Source organism: Tachyglossus aculeatus, chromosome 16 (assembly GCF_015852505.1).
Source record: "Tachyglossus aculeatus isolate mTacAcu1 chromosome 16, mTacAcu1.pri, whole genome shotgun sequence".
NCBI lineage: Eukaryota > Metazoa > Chordata > Mammalia > Monotremata > Tachyglossidae > Tachyglossus > Tachyglossus aculeatus.
This window is the reverse complement of record NC_052081.1, coordinates 45091024-45107941: the sequence shown is the minus strand read 5'-3', so window position 1 is coordinate 45107941 and position 16918 is coordinate 45091024. Positions and strand designations below refer to the sequence as shown.

The following is a 16918-nucleotide window of genomic DNA, read 5'->3' as shown; positions in this document are numbered from 1 at the left end:
GGCAACAAGAGTTTAACGAAGCACAAGACAACGGAGCTCATGGAAAGAGACAAACCATTCTGGGGGCCGGGCAACTATCTTTTGTCCTGAGTGTTGACCCCCCACAAGGCCCACCCCCTGATTGCTTCCTGAGAAGGGTCGACTTTCACCTTCAGCCCATCTCATTACAATCAATCCATCCATCGATGGTATTTACAGAACACTCACTGTGTGCAGACCACGGGACTAAGCACTTGGCATTGTGACATAGTTGGTAGAACTGTTCCCTCCTGACACTTGACATTATAATAATAATAATAATGGTATTTGTTAAGCACTGAACTATGTTCCAAGCACTGTACTAAGCATAATAATAATTATGGCATTTGTTAAGCGCTTACTATGTGCCAAGCACTGTTCTAAGAGCTTGGGTAGATACAAGATAATCAGTTTGTCCCACGTGGGGCTCACAGTCTCCATCCCAATTTTACAGATGAGGTAACTGAAGCACAGAAATGTTAAGCAGCTTGCCCAAGGTCACACAGCAGACAAGCGGCAGAGCTGGGATTAGATTCCACCTCCTCTGAGTCCCAAGCCCATGCTCTTTCCATGAAACCATGCTGCTTCTCTATGGACAGGCCAAGAAAATTGCGGATTCAGCCCTGTCCTCCCACCCTTAGCTCCACAACACTTATGTCCCGGTTCCTTACACTCTGCCATTTCCCCTATCTGCAATTTATTTTGATGTCTGTCTCCTCCTGTAGACTGTAAGCTCCTTGTGGGCAGGGATGGTGTCTATACAATTGTGCCTTCTCAAGTGCTCAGTACAGTGCTCAATACAGTAGGTGCTCAATAAACACCATTGATTGCTTGATTCCTGGTGGGGCATCCACCCCAGGGTGGCTTCTCCGGCCCGGACTGAGGAGCAGAGGGATGACCAGAAGGAAGGAGGGAAAACAGATTCCTTTTCCTTGCTCTCTCCTTCTGGACCTCACCTGTCTTCGCTTGGGTTTCAGGTGCGGTGATGTCCACGATCAGGTTCTCCAAGGCAGTTCCTCTGCGGTTGACTTCTTCCACCTGGGCCCCTTTCCCGGCCCAGCCCTCCAGGAGACCCTGTTAAAGAAACAAGAATGCAAGGTACTTGAACACCGAACCCAGGCCCCAGGCCTCCCTCGCCGGGGAGGAGGAATGGAACAGACACACCCTGCTTGCCATTTCACGGTCTCGTCTTCTGGGAAAAAAAAAATTCAACGCAGCCCTGGGTCCCCACAGGAAGAAGATTCTGCTCTTCTTGCCTTAGATTACCTGTGGTAAAAACTGGAGCCCAGAGTGAAATTGAAATATTCACACATCTAGACTACAACACAGAATGCCACAGATTTTATTCCAGGATAATTAAAGTTGAGATGGCAACCAGCACTCAGGGTGATTCGGGGGAAAAAACATACTCATTGTTCATGATTCATTCATTCAATCGTATTTATTCAGCACTTCCTGTGTGCAGAGCACTGTATTAAGTGGTCAAGCACCAAGCCTAGTACAGCGTTCCGCACACAGTAAGCGCTCAATAAATATCACTGATTGATTGCCAAGCACTGGGATAGATATCAGTATCATCAGATGGGACACAGTCCCTGTCCTGTCCAATGCTCACAGTCCAAGAGGGTGGGAGCGTGGGTATTTTTATCCCCATTTGATAGATGAGGAAACAGGCCCAGAGAGGTCAAGTGACTGGCCTAAGCTCCCACAGCAGGCCAGTCAGAGAGCCGGGACTAGAACCCAGGTCCCCTAGCTCCCGGTCCTGAGTATTTTCATTAGGCTATGCTGCCTCGGTGGGTTGAGGATTTACAGCTCTGTCTACCAGAAAGGGGCCTTCTGGCCAGTGCCCAGTTCACAGTTCTGCCTCTCCATCGGGGATGACGAGGACTTTTGAGGCGGCCGTGACCACCCGCGCACGCTGCTCGGCTTAGAGTGATGGCAACGAGAAACTGTGAGAGTTGTCTGAATGGGAGGAGCCAGGCCCCTCATCATCATCATCATCATCATCATCAATCGTATTTATTGAGCGCTTACTGTGTGCACAGCACTGTACTAAGCGCTTGGGAAGTCCAAGTTGGCAACGTATAGAGACAGTCCCTACCCAACAGAGGGCTCACAGTCTAAAAGGGGGAGACAGAGAACAAAACCAAACATACTAACAAAATAAAATAAATTGAATAGATATGTGCAGGTAAAATAAATAGAGTAATAAATATGTACAGACATATATACATATATACAGGTATATCTCATCTCACCTCACCTCATCTCCTGGGCCACCCCCCCTCCCTGCCTTTCAGCACTGCAACAATACATCGAGGAAAATGAACTGGGATAGGGTGAGGGGAAGGGAAAGATGAAGCAGTTTGGCGATAGACTTTATTAACAACACAGTGGATAGAGCACAGGCCTGGGAGTCTGAAGGTCACGAGTTCAAATCCCGCTCCGCCACTTGTCTGTTGTGTGACCTTCAGCGAGTCACTTCATTTCTCTGAGCCTCAGTTTCTTCTTCTGTCAAATGGGGACTGAGACTGTGAGGCCCCCATGGTATAGGGACTGTGTCCAAATCGATTTGCCTGTATCTACACCAGCGCTGGCACCGTGTAAGCACTTAACAAATATCATCGTCATTATTATTATTATTAAGTACTCTCTATTTGCCGACCAGTGTGCTAAACACTGAGGAGATATAAGATGATTAGCTCAGAAACATCCCCTGGTCTCACCTGGGGCTCACAGTCTAACAGGTAGAGGGAGCAGGTATCTTATCCCCATTTTACAGATGGAGAAATTGGAGCCTCAGGACAGAGCTGGGCATAAGAACCCGGTTTCCCAAATCGTGGCTCTAAGCTCCTTCCACTCGGCCCCGCTGCCTTCGGTTTGAAAAATCACAGCTCCAACCCACCTGCCCCCCTGGAAGGAGCCGGCTGCTCACTGGGTGCTGGGCTACACCTCTAACCCGGCTCCTGATGCACTCCCGCTCACCTCAACACGCTCAATCTGCTTTTCCAATTCCTGGGTCCCCATGGTGGCCTCTGCTGACGGCACACTCCCCTCACATTCCTTCAGCCACTTCCTCAGGCCCCAGACCAGTTTCCGGAATTCATCCAGCTGCTCCTGGCAGGATGACGTTTCCTTCTCTCTGTCAACGAGAAGGTTTAGGGGCTCAGCGCGGCCGGAGCTCGGCAGGGGCCGTTGCCAGGATGCATCTCGGATCGATGAGAGCTGGGTCCCAGACGGTCCTCCCGATCAGTTCAGCAATTGCATTTATCGTGCGGCCCGGCTCAGTACTAAGTACTGGGGAGTGTTGCATCCTGCAGTCTGGAAGCTCCTTATGGGCAGGGATCGTGTCTATCAACTCTACTGCGCTGTCCTCTCCCGAGCGCTTAATACAGTGCTCTGCACACAATCAGCGCTCCATAAATACCACTGATTAAGGGATGATCATCCGCTAGGAGCAAACCTATCCTCTACACTGTTAGTTCACTGCAGGCAGGGAACCTGTCATCAACTCTGTTATACTGTGCTCTCCCAAGCACTTAGAACGGTGCTCTACACACAGTAAGCGCTCAGTAAACACCACTGACTGGTTGGTCATCAGGCGAACTGGCCGGAAGGTCACCCCTGGCTCCCTATTAGCGAGAATCATCATAATCTGGTCCTGAGCAGAGGGAGCTGACGTCTATTATCCATCATTCTGTAGCCTAAATGCTTGGAAAGGTGGTCCTCCCTCCGCTCAGGAATCACGGCAACAGGGAAGTCCCCAGGAAGGGCCGAGCTTACCTTTCCCTGGCTGTTTTCTGTAGCTCGGTGAAGTCCTTCTTCAGCTTCTGCACCATCTCCTGTTGCTGGGACAAGTCCGTGGAAATCCCGCAGCTGCTCAGGTCGCTGGCCAGATGCTCTAAAGCATCCAGGTTCTCCTGCTGCTCCCGCATTTCCAGATTCAGTTCCTAAATCAATCCATCAATAGTATCCATTGAGCGCTTACTGTGAGCAGAGCACTGGATTAAGCGCCTGGAAGAGTAGAATAAACAGACACATTCCCTGCCCACGGCGAGTTTACAGTCTGGAGGAGGAGACGGATGCTAACAGAAAGAAATAAATGGGAAGCAGCGTGGCTCAATGGAAAGAGCACAGGCTTTGGAGTCAGAGGTCATGGGTTCAAATCCTGACTCCGCCAATTGTCAGCTGTGTGACTTTGGGCAAGTCACTTAACTTCTCTGTGCCTCAGTTACCTCGTCTGTTAAATGGGGATGAAGACTGTGAGCCCCCATGGGACAACCTGATCACCCTGTACCTCCCCAGTAGCTTAGAACAGTGCTTGGCACATAGTAAGTGCTTAATAAATGCCATCATTATTATTATTATAGGTGCATAAAAGCTGTGGGGCTGGGAGTGGGGGGGGCGACTAAAGGGAGCAAGTCAGGGTGATGCTGAAGGGAGTGGGAGAAGAGGAAATGGGGGCTTAATCAGGGAAGGCTTAATGTGTGCGATCGCACCCTCACCTGGATCTGCTGGGAGAAATGGGCGATGTCTCGATCGGGCTGGTTCCCAGAGGCCAGGCTCCGGGCCCTGCTGTCCGTGAACTGGCGCAGCTGCTCCGTGAGACGTTCGAACTGCTCGACCTTGGGCAGCAGCTCCTTGAGAGCGGCCTCCTTCTCCCGCTGACGCCTGCACAGCCGGTCGAAGCGCTCGCTGGCCTCGGCCAGCTGGCCCCGCAGCCCGGCGGCCGTGGCTCCGTCCGCCGTCTCCGTGAAGCGGGTCACCATCTCCCGCGTGGCCTCCAGGCTGCTCTTCTGCCTGGCGATGTCCTGCTTCAGTTTCTGCCACGACACAGAAGGCCAGGCCCGTCAGTGCCCAGGGGGCACGGGGAGGGACCCGCTTGAGACAAGAGGGTCTCCTCCACCTCACCTCCCAGGTCCCAGAACATTCCACCTGATTAAGAATTTGCCCACAGGCTTCCAGGCTCTTTGCCCAGGTTCTCCCTCAGTCCTGGACCTCCCTTCCCCTTCTGATCCGACAGTCCGCCCCCTCCCCACCTTCAAAACCCTCCTAAAATCAGATTTCCTTTCATTCATTCAATCATATTTAATAATAGTAATAATAATGATAGCATTTATTAAGCACTTACTATGTGCAAAGCACTGTTCTAAGGGCTGGGGAGGTTACAAGGTGATCAGGTTGTCCCACGGGGGGCTCACAGTCTTCATCCCCATTGTACAGATGAGGGAACTGAGGCCCAGAGAAGTGAAGTGACTTGCCCAAAGTCACACAGCTGACAACTGGCGGGTCCGGGATGGGAACCCATGACCACTGACTCCAAAGCTCGGGCTCTTTCCACTGAGCCATGCGGCTTCTCAATTTATTGAGCGCTTACTGTGTGCAGAGCACTGTACTAAGCGCTTGGAAAGTACAATTCGGCAACAGAATTCCTCCAAGAGGCCTTCCCGACTAAGCCCTCATTTCCTCTTCCCGCCCACCAACTCTGCACTACCTGGGTAGCCCTTAAGCACTCTGATGCTCACCCCAGCCCCACAGCACTTTTTATTTTAATGGTATTTCTTAAGCGCTTTACTACGTGCCAGGCACTCTACTAAGTGCTGGAGTAGATCCAAACCTAATTAGGTTGGACCCAGTCTCTGTCCCATATAATCCCTCCAAGGCACAGAGGAAGTGAAGTAACTTGCCCGTGGTCACACAGCAGACAAGTCATGGATCCAGGATTAGAACCCAGGTTTCTTTGACTCCCAGAACTGTGCTATATCCACTGGGCAGCTAGGCAGTTATGCGCATATCCTTTCATTCGACTATTTTCTCCATCTGTTATTTCTTTTAATGCCCGTCTCCCCCTGTAGACTGCGAGCTTGTGGGCAAGGATTGCGTCTACCGGCTCTACTGCATCGTACTTACCAAGCGCTTCGTACAGTGCTCTGCATGCAGTAGACGCTCAATAAATACCGTTCACTGATTAATGGGTCTTTTTCAAGCCAACCAACTCCTCTAAACTCGTCAATAGATTTAGGTAGGAGGATTCTGTAAGATTCTTCCCGAGTCCCACATCCTGGGAAGAGGGTCACCTCTTCTCATTCATTCATTCAATCATATTTATTGAGCACTTACTGTGTGCAGAGCACTGTACTAAGCGCTTGGGAAGTACAAGTTGGCAACATATATTCTCCCCTTCCAACCCCCACCGACCCATGTCCCCTAGCGGACCCGCAAACGCAGATCTTCTCCCAACTGCCTTGAGGGTAGCCATCTCACCGTGTTGGTGGCTAGCGCTTCCTGGATGGCTGCGGAGGACATGGTGGCCACCTGCTCCCCTTCCAGGCCGCCCTCCACCTTGGCAATGGACTGCAGCAGGCTCTCCAGGCCCTCTTGGACGCTCTGAGACTGGGAGATGGCCTTCTGCAGCAGGTCTGAGCGCTCCGCCATCCGCCGGGACAGGCTCTGGAAGCAGCTCAGGATGGAGTCTGGGAATCCCGGTAAGGGGGTTTGAGAGGGAAGAAAAAGCATACATGTGATTGGCCTCTGGGGAACCTCGACGCCAGGGGTCTTCAACCAAAGGGGATCGGTCATCTCAAGACCATGTGATGAAATTTTACTTAGCCCAGACAGAGTGAAAAGACAAGGGGAGAGACCTGGCCCTTGTGCCCACGAGACAAGGTTAATAAAAGAAATAAATTAAGAGAGAGAGAGACAGAGAGACAGAGACAGAGAGGTACCCAACCCCAGAAGCAAATTCACACACTCAAAGGAACTTCAATGAGCCCCACTATGTCAAGCCTGAAGCCAAAAAGGCCATGCCTTTTCCCACCAGAAGCACAGCGGCCTTCAGCTTGTCTTTAGACTGCAAGCTCACTATGGGCAAAGAACTTGTCTGCTAATCTTGCTGTACTGGACTCTCCCAAGTGCTCAGTACAGTGCTCTGCACACAGTAAGTGCTTGACAAATATCGACTGATTGATTCTGCCTGAGCCAATGGCAGCCACTCTTACAGCTCCAGGGTTCACGTTGCCCTGTCATTGACTCTTTGGGTAAGGTTGCCACCCCAGGAAACCCAGTGAGGCCAAGGAGAGCCCACCGGTGGAAACTAACCCTCCCTCCTTCCTTCCTTCCCTTTCCTCTCCCCTCCTTCCCCCCATTTCCCCCCTCTCTCCCTCCTTTACCATCCCGTCCTCCCCAGGCAACCCTAAATAATCCAGGCTCTGTCCTCAGGTAGCTGGCACAGCACTTGCTGAGTTCAATGTTAGCCTGACACCAAGAATCTTTCCATCCTCTTGTACTTTCCCAAGCGCTTAGTCCGATGTCCTGAACACAGTAAGCGCTCAATACATACCACTAATTGATCCTCACTGCCTGTTTACTGCAGGTTCCGCTGCAGACAATTCTCATCTTGGATCCATCAGCCGCTTAATAGTTTGACCACCCAAGTTGTTCGGGGTTTTTTTTTTGTTGTTGTTTTCTGGGTTTTTTTTTTTTTAATTCTCATCTGAGATCCATCAGCCTCTTAAAAGTTTGACCCCCAAGTAGCCCACTTTCTGGTCTTCACAACCCCCCACTCTCAGGCCCTCTTTCCCCCCGTCCCCGACTCTGATAGTACCTGTGCCTTACTGAAGGCACATCTCCTCCAAGAGGCCTTCCCTGACTAAGCCCTCTTTTCCTTTTCTTCAACTCCCTTCTGCATCGCCTTGACTTCCTCCCTTTATTCACCCCCGCCACACCCAGCCCCACCACACACAGTACATATCTGTAATTTATTTATATTAATATCTGTCTTCCCCTATAGACAGAAAGCGCATATTGGGCAGAGAACGTGTCTGCTACATTGTTATCCTGTATACTCCCAAGCGCTTGATACAGTGCTCTGCACACAGGAAGCACTTAATAAATATGATTGACCAACTGACCTGTGGTTTCCTGAATGTGGCTGGGGTCAGGGGCTGGCCTGCCCTCGATCTCCATCAGATCCCGGGCCGCTTTCTGGAGTTTCTCCACAGGTACCTGATGCTCTGCGAGGTCGCCCTGCAGCTGCTGCTCCAGCCCGATGCAAGAAAAGAACAAGGACAGCCGGCATTAGCCATTCCAGCATGGACTGGGACACGCTACCAAGCTCCCACCACATCCCAAGGATTTGGGGATGGGGGAAAGGGATCGGGATCAGGAACTGGAGCCTGATCCCTCATTCCCCGACACATCACCCATCTTGACCCCGTTTTTAACCTGTGAGTCTTCCCGGACTCGCCCCAGGGAAAGACTTCTGAACTGGCCGCGTCCGCCCCAGGACGAAGGTCTGGAGCTCGGTTTACCTTCGTGCTGGTGAGCTGCTGCTGCAGGAGCTTGGGGTCTGAGGCCACGGTGTCGGCCAGGAGCCTCTCCACCTCCACTTCGCACTGCTGCATCCACGTCTGCAGCCCGTCTGTGCTGCTCTGAAACTGCTGATAGCGATCCAGCAGCGTGTTCAGGTGGGAGCCCAACTTGGAGCACTGTCGGGAGATGAGGTGGGGAGTCAGACGACTGTATTTATTGAGCGCTTACTGCGTGCAGAGCACTGTACTAAGTGCGTAACATCTCAACACTTTGGCACTCGCCACTCCTCACATCCCGTACCCTTTGAACATTTCTTCTGCCTATCTGTGAATTATTTTCTGTCTGTGTCTCCTGCAAGACTGTAAATTCCTTGTGGGAAGACAGCGTATCTTCTCTCTCTCTTTCACTCTCCCAAGCACTTAGTAAAGTGCTCTGCACACGGCAGATATCCAATGCATTCAATCAACTGACATTCAATTACCTGACTGACTAGGTGCTCATTTGATACCATTAATAATTTAGGAGTTTAAGTGCTTACTATGTGTCAATCACTGTTCTAAGCCAGGAAATGCAGTGTGGACTATTGGATAGAGCTTGGGCCTGGGAGAATGACCTAGGTTCTAATCCCACTCTGCCACTTGTCTGCTGTGTGACCTTGGACAAGTCACTTGACTTCTCTGGGACTCAGTTAACTAATCTGTAAAACGGGGATTAAGACTGCGAGCCCCATGTGGGAGAGGGACTATGTCCGGGCTGATTAGCTTGTATCTATCCCAGCACTTAGAACAGTGCTTGACACACAGTAAGTGCTTAACAAATACCATTATTATTATTATTATTATTAAGCACTGGAGTGGATAGCAGTTAATCAGGTCAGACACAGTCCTGTCCCACCTGGGGCTCCCAGGTTTAAGTAGGAGGGAGAACAGATCTCAATCCCCATTTTGCAGTTGAGGAAACTGAGGACCTGAGAAGCCAAGGGATTGCCCAAGGCTACACAGCAGGCAAGTGGCAGAGCCAGGATTAGAACCCAGGTCCTCGGACGCCCGGGCCCGTGCTTTATCCATTAGGCCACGCCGCCTCTACCCCAATTGAAAAGTGAAGCACAGATTGGGCAGCAGTGAGTTGTACTTTCCAAGCGCTCAGTACAGTGCTCTGCACACCGTAAATGCTCAATAAATACGATTGAATGAATGAATGATTGAAAGGAGGCACCACTGACACTCTTAAGCATGGGGGTGGGCTAGCAGTTCTAAGGTGCCCCGCGTCCCCCGGGCTCTGGCCTGAGCACTCCGAGACGGTACCTTAGAGTGGAGAGCTGTGTATCGTTGAGTTGCGTCTTCCAGTTTGTCCTTCACCAGGACCCTGGCGGCGGCGGGTCCGGAGCCGTGGTCAGCGCTGCCCTCGGCGTCCAGGACTTTCTGGCCCGACATGGTGATGAAGCGCAGGTCTCCCTTGTGGGAGATGACGTCCTCGGAGAAGCTCCCCTGGCGGAGCAGCATGGGCCGCAGCAAGGAGGCCAGGTCGCCATCCTCCTGGTGCATGCCCTCCAGCTCCTTCTCCGACTGCTCCAGCCACGTCTCAAACTCCCCGTGGTCCCGCAGGAATTTCCGCAGCTCGTCCCGCAGCGTCTGCACCTGCTTCAGTTCCGTCTCCGACCGGGCCAGGGAGGCCAAGTACCTCTCCTTCAGCTCCGCCAGCCTCTGCCGCAGCCGGGGCCCCTCCTCGGGGCTCAGGTTGTGGCCGTGCTGGTCCAGGAAGGCCTGAGCCGACTGGGTGGCCAAGATGAAGTTCTGCTGCTGGGACAGCAGCTCCTGGTGTCGAGCCTGAGGCGAGAAAAAGAGCGAGGCCGAAGGTCGGGAGGGGGACCCTGGCTTTTCAGCAAAATGCAGCTGGCCGCTACACCTCAGCATCAAGAGGAAACAGGTTTGACCCCTAGGGCACTGGGGAGCCCTTTGTGGATTCTGGTCATTCTACCCCACTTGATCTGTGAACCCCAAGTGGGACCAGATGACCTTGTATCTACCTCCGTGCTTAGGATATAATAAGTGCTACATAAGGAATTAATATAGTACGCTCCCCCCGGCTAGAATGTAAGCCCGTTGTGGTCAGGGATTGCCTCTCTTTATTGCTGTAATGTACTTTCCAAGCACTTAGTACAGTGCCCTGCACACAGCACTTACTAAATACTACTGAATGAATGAACTTCACAGATACCACTCATTAGTATTTATTGAGCGCTTACTGTGTGCAGAGCACTGTACTAAGCACTTGGGAAGTACAAGTTGGCAACATATAGAGACGGTCCCTACCCAACAACGGGCTCACAGTCTAGAAGGGGGAGACCACAGTTACTATTATCAGCTGCTCTTTGGGACACAACTGCACAACAGTTCCCCTGGATCACATGAATGACCATAGTCAAGAATTGGGGCAGCAAGGACACTTGAATTCAATGCCATTGTCCACTCTGTCCCTTCTGCGTCACACAATCTCACAGCACCGATGTCCAAATCCAGAATTTTTTTGATATATTAATATCTGTCTCCCGCTCTAGACTGTAAGCTCTCCGCGGGCAGGGAACGTGTTTAGAATATGGCTGCGTTGTTCTCTCCCAAGCGCTTAGTACAGTGCCCCGCACACGATAAGCGCTCAATAAATATGACAGGGTGATCTGGAGGTGGGGGGGGGGGGAAGGTGATGGTTAGCTCAACACCAAGAGCTGAAACCCCCGATTTGAGCAGGAAGAGGGACTCGGGGGCCCGTCTCACCTTCAGACTCTCATACTGCCGGTCCAGGGCCTCCTCGGCTCGGTCCACGCCGACCTGACCATCGACCGTATCCTGGTTCCCTCCGCCGGGCTGGCCACCTGGTGTCTGCCCCACTGTCGGGAGACTGAGCATGGACAGGCCACCCGTGGACTCCAGAGAGGACACCCAGTCCAGGAGCGAATCGATTTTCCTCTGATTTTCCTCCAGCTCATTTGCCGCTTTAGTCTGAAGGCGGCAGAGATGGTTGGGGTGAAAAAGATGTGTTAGGGAGGAAGCTCTTTGTGGGCAGGGAATGTGTCCTGTGCTTCTCTTATAATTCCCCGGGTGCTTAGTGCAGTGTGTTGCACCCTCTGGGTGTTCGATCACAGTACTGCTACAGGTCCCTTATCTACTTAGGAGAAGCAGCGTGGCTCAGTGGAAAGAGCACGGGCTTGGGGGCCAGAGGTTCTAATCCTGGCTCCGCCACTTGTCAGCTGTGTGACTTTGGGCAAGTCACTTTTTTTTTTTAATGGCATTTGCTAAGCACTTACTATGTGCAGAGCACTGTTCTAAGCACTGGGGGGGATACAAGGTGATCAAGTTGTCCCACGTGGGGCTCACAGTCTTCATCCCCATTTTACAGAGGAGGTAACTGAGGCTCCGAGAAGTTAAGTGACTTGCCAAAGGTCACACAGCAGACATGTGGCGGAGTCGGCATTCGAACCCATGACCTCTGACGCCAAAGCCCATGCTCTTTCCACTGAGCCACACTTAACTTCTCTGTGCCTCAGTTACCTGATCTGTAAAATGGGGATTAAGACTGTGAGCCCCCCATGGGACAACCTGATCACCTTGTAACCTTATAACCTCCCCAGCGCTTAGAACAGTGCTTTGCACATAGTAAGCACTTAAGAAATACCATCATCATCATCATCAAGACTGTGAGCCCCATGTGGGACAACCTGATCACTTTGTATCCCCCTCAGCGCCTAGAACAGTGCTTTGCACATAGTAAGCGCTTAACAAATACCATCATTCATATCTGATAATTACTCTCCCCACTTTCAAAGTCTTATTGAAGGCACATCTCCTCCAAGAGGCCTTCCCTGACTAAGCTTTCCTTTCCTCTTCTCCCACTTCCTTCTTCGAAGCCCTAACTTGCTCCCTTTATTCATTCTTCTGCCGAGCCCCACAGCACTTATGCCCGTATTTGTAACTGCATTTATTTATATTAATGTCCATCTCCCCCTCTAGAATGTAAGCTTATTGTGAGCAGGGAATGCATCTGCTACATTGCTATATTGTACTCCCCCAAGCGCTTAGTACAGCGCTCTGCACACAGTAAGTGCTCAAAGACGATTGACTGACTGACTAAAAAGGGAAGTGAAAGTTCCCCGTCCCCAGGGGGCTTAAACTCCAAATAAAAACCCACTCGGACTCTAAGGCAGTTTGCTCTGCACATAGTAAGCGCTGAAATGATACCACAGGCTGACTGACTGATTCTATCATATTTGGAAATAACCCTCGCGTAAACTTGTGTTTTTAGTATCTCCTCCTGCTTCTGGGGAGCTCTCTCCCATAACTATGTGGATTGAACTTTATTCTGTTTGCCTATGACACACCTCCAACCTACTAAGGTCAATGGACAGCACAACAGATGAAGATGTGACACTCTCCCCCTTTCTCCCTCCCTTCCTTTCCTGAATATTCCCTCTTCCCGTCATCCCCTAGACCCGTGTCCAGGACCTTCCCCTGAGTAGCTCTGCAGCTTCGCCCAGAGATGACCTTCTTTCATCCCCATTACGGGCTGGGGCCCCTCAACAACTGAACCTCATCGCCTGGTTACCTTTTCAGTCTCCTGCTGCATGGCCGCAGTCACCTCTCCTTCCAGCTCTTTCTGAGCAGTCTGTGTTCGCTCCTGCAGGGCCTGGTACTGCTCCTTGGCCTGGCGAAGCTTCTCTCTCAGGGAGGCCAGTTCGCTGGGATTTAACTTGGTGCGGTTCTCCTCCAGGAACTCTTCGGTGGCCTTGATGGCATTGGCAAAGGCACTGGCGTGGTCTTGGATATCTTTCTGCAAGTCCTGAGGACATGACAGATAAGGGTGGGACAGTCAAGCAATACTAATAACAATAATAACTCCTCACCCTCGGCTTCAAGGCTCTCCATCACCTCGCCCCCTCCTACCTCACCTCCTCCCTTCTCTCCTTCTCCAGCCCAGCCCGCACCCTCTGCTCCTCTGCCGCTACTCTCCTCACCGTGCCTCATTCTTGCCTATCCCGCCGTCGACCCCCGGCCCACGTCATCCCCTGGCCTGGAATGTCCTCCCTCTGCTTCCCCAATCGTATCCATTGAGCACTTACTGTGTAAACAGCACTGTACTAAGCGCTTGGGAGAGCACAATTCTAAACACACACATTCCCTGCCCACTACAAGTTTACTCTAGATTGTAAGCTCCTAGTGGGTGGGAAGCGTGTCTATCAACTCTACTCATTGAAGCAGCGTGGCTCAGTGGAAAGGAGCCCGGGCTTTGGAGTCAGAGGTCATGGGTTCAAATCCCAGCTCCACCACTTGTCAGCTGCATGACTTTGGGCAAGTCACTTCACTTCTCTGGGCCTCAGTTACCTCATCTGTAAAATGGGGATTAAGACTGTGAGCCCCACATGGGACAACCTGATCACCTTGTATCCCCCCCCCAGCACTTAGAACAGTGCTTTGCACATAGTAAGCGCTTAATAAATGCCATCATCATTATTATTATTATTATTTCCACTGAGCCAGGCTGCTTCCCCAGTCGTATCCATTGAGCACTTACTGTATGCACAGCACTGCACTAAGCGCTTGGGAAAGCACAATTCTAAACAGACACACTCCCTGCCCACTACAAGCTTACTCTAGATTGTAAACTCCTTGTGGGCGGGGAGCGTGTCTATCAACTCTACCCCATTGCTTAGTGCAGTGCCTGGCACACAGTAAGTGTTTAACAAATACCATAATTATTATTATTACTATTGATAATACTTCTACTACTAATAATAATAACATTTACTCTATTGTACTGTTCTCTCCCAAGTGCTCAGTGCAGTGTTCTGCCCACAGAAAGTGTTCAATAAATACCACCGACTGATCGATCTGTTTGGTCTTTTCCACCTTTAACTGTGGTTTCCTTGTTCAGGTCCAGCACTGACCTTCAAGTCACTTTGCTTCCGCTGCAGTGTGGACAGATCCTCCTTGCTGGCCGCTCTCCTCTGCCGGTCTTTGAGCACCCCCTCGGCCTCGCCCAGCCAGCGGCACAGACCCTCCAGCTTCTTACGGCACACGGCTTGCTGCTCCTGCAGACTCTGGCAGGAAGGCAAAGGGGGCAGAGGACAGTCAGTACCGGCCACACCCCCGGTTGGCAAGGCGGGTCTCTGAAAAGCAAAATCGGAGGGTTACCGTGGTGAGGACGTGGGGGAGGGGTGGGATGCAGCACAGGAATCGAGTCTGGCAACTCCCTCTCCTCAGACTGTTTCAGCAATCAGAGGGCACGGAGAGGGGCCTGGGTCGGTCCACATCTCTCCCTGGGATGGTCCCCCTCCAATTTACCCAAATGACCAGTAGCCTCGGTTGTCCAAGCCAGATGGGGCGGGGATACCTCCAACTGATCCCCCCAATTTCAATCTACTCCTCCCGCTGAACCGTCCGCCGGAGCCGCCTAAGTGCTGCCCATTGGAAGTTTCGGCTCCCTCTAGTCCCCGTACTCGCCCTCTTGACGGGCACCCCAGTTGGTCCAGAAATGGTCGACAATATTAGGCCCCAGCAGGCTGGCCAGCCTCTGAAAAATGAAGACTTGCCAAAGAGGCCGGATGTCCTAACCACAACCAGGTGGGATTCAAGCTCGGCGATCCCACACCTGGATGGCCCCACGGAGCGACGGAGGAGGAAGCCGTCGAGAGAGGCCTTCCGGAACCAGGCTGACCCAGCCCGGAGCCACCGCCCGCCGGCTCCTCCACGTGCCTGGGCCGGGGGCCCCAATCCACCCGGAAGCCCACCGGTGCTCAGGAAAACAGTCGAAGGAGACCAGGAGAGGACAGCCGTTCCTGTGCTGGACCCCGCACTCGGACCGCCCCTCAGCTGCACGACACGGAAGCGCCCGGTTGAGCGACTGAGCATGATGTGTGTGTCCCTGACCATCCTTCCCAAGCGGCTTCTCCTCACCAGCCTCTACCGCCGGCTGGTGCTTGGGCACCTTCACTTACGGACAGGTACCCAGCCCGGGCCTCTCTTTCACCGTCTTTAGGACGAGCGAGAGAGAAGGGCTCTGAGAGGGAACTCCTAAGAGCTCTTCAGCCACAGAGCGAGATCTTCCTGGGTTAGGATGGGTGCGTATTGGATCTGAAAGAAGCAAAGCAAACAGGTTAACGCACAAACACACACACACACAAACACGCGCGCGGACGGCAGAGCATTACTGACGGTTAATACACACTTGGGGATTAATAGTGTCTCCGGTGAGAGGGGTCACGTGCAGTGATAGGTCTAGGCTTCTCTGATCCTATCTTATCCCACTGGAAAGTCACCCACCATTCATGGACAGTAGGAAAGGAGACCCCGATTTCATTGGGTGCTGCCTAGATCGAGTGGGGCCAGCTCGAAAAAGAAGCAGCTGCAAGGTCCTAGATTTGGGAGCTCCGATTGATGAGCCGAGAGGATTTATCTGCGATCCTGGATTAGGACATCATTCTCTAATCATGGTCAAAACTGGAGGCTGGAGAAAGGGATGGCTGTGCCTCTGACATCACCCCTCTTTATTCTGCTCAGCACTTAGCGGAAACGTCCTCGATGGAGTGGATCTCCCGGAGTTTCAATAAAGGCCATCCTGAGTCAGAGTGCCAACCCATCCAGGGCGCTCTGTTGTCTCAGAAAGGGTCAACGGGAGGCTTAGGGGGACAGGATGAAGATTACTCTCGGAAACAGTAAAATCAAAGCCATCTTGTCACCACAGCAGCCCAGACAGCATTTCACTGTGCATACAGTTCAAAATTACACCAAACGTTCAATATTATTGTTATTATTTTCAGTAATTATCCTTTTTAGTATGCCCCATTGGGTAGGCAGTGAAAGGGTAAAGGAGTGGAGTGGCTATTATTACTATTTAATATATTCCACCTGGCTCCCAGGGGGTGACCCTCCGATGTCTATGAGTTTCTAAAAGTCCTCGTGTCTCAGTCCTCTAGACTGTAAGATGCTTGTGGACAGGGAACGTATCTACCAAGCCTGTTGTACTCTCCTCAGTGCTTAGCACAGTGCTCTGCGCAGATTGAGTGCTGGATTAAAGCCACTGACTTTTATGCATGGCCTGGTGGCTACAGCACAGGCCTGGGAAGCAGAAGGCCATGGATTCTAATTCCAGCTCCACCACTTCTCTGCTCTGTGACTTTGGGCAAGTCACAGCATTTCTCTGGGCCTCAGTTCCCTCATCTGAAAAATGGGAATTAAGACTGTGAGCCCTTTGTGGGTCAGGGACTGTGTCCAACCCAATCCAATCTTCTATCTACCCCAGAGCTTAGAATAGTGCCCGGCACATAGTAAGCACTTAACAAATACCATAATTATTATAAAGAGAGGAGCCATAAAGACACATAACAAAAACATTATAATGAAAATTTCCAAGACCAAGTTCAGGCTCGCCTCTTGACAGGAAGAAAAGATAACAACCCAAGATCATGGGAGTTATTTCATCCTGGGACTGTAATGGGAACAAAGACAGAGCTAAAGCCCTGTCGCTCAGATGAGCTGAGAACCTTGCCCACCTAAGAATATCAACAATAGTAATAATAAACCTTGAATGGTATTTATCGAGT

The 16918-nt window shown here is 51.6% G+C and overlaps 1 protein-coding gene across 3 annotated transcripts in view; it reads right to left on the bottom strand.

Annotated features, from left to right (window-relative positions):
• MACF1 (microtubule actin crosslinking factor 1) overlaps positions 1–16918 on the bottom strand; it is a 337049-nt gene that overhangs the window by 103793 nt on the left and 216338 nt on the right. For all 3 annotated transcript variants that reach the window (XM_038758002.1, XM_038758001.1, XM_038758003.1), the window contains 11 exons: positions 14264–14416; positions 12925–13158; positions 11100–11324; positions 9633–10154; positions 8328–8504; positions 7929–8052; positions 6283–6491; positions 4524–4841; positions 3802–3968; positions 3004–3160; positions 975–1092 (listed from right to left, as the gene is read on the bottom strand). In XM_038758002.1, the coding sequence (XP_038613930.1) occupies positions 975–1092; positions 3004–3160; positions 3802–3968; positions 4524–4841; positions 6283–6491; positions 7929–8052; positions 8328–8504; positions 9633–10154; positions 11100–11324; positions 12925–13158; positions 14264–14416 (2404 nt within the window). The remainder of the gene's footprint in view (positions 1–974; positions 1093–3003; positions 3161–3801; positions 3969–4523; positions 4842–6282; positions 6492–7928; positions 8053–8327; positions 8505–9632; positions 10155–11099; positions 11325–12924; positions 13159–14263; positions 14417–16918) is intronic.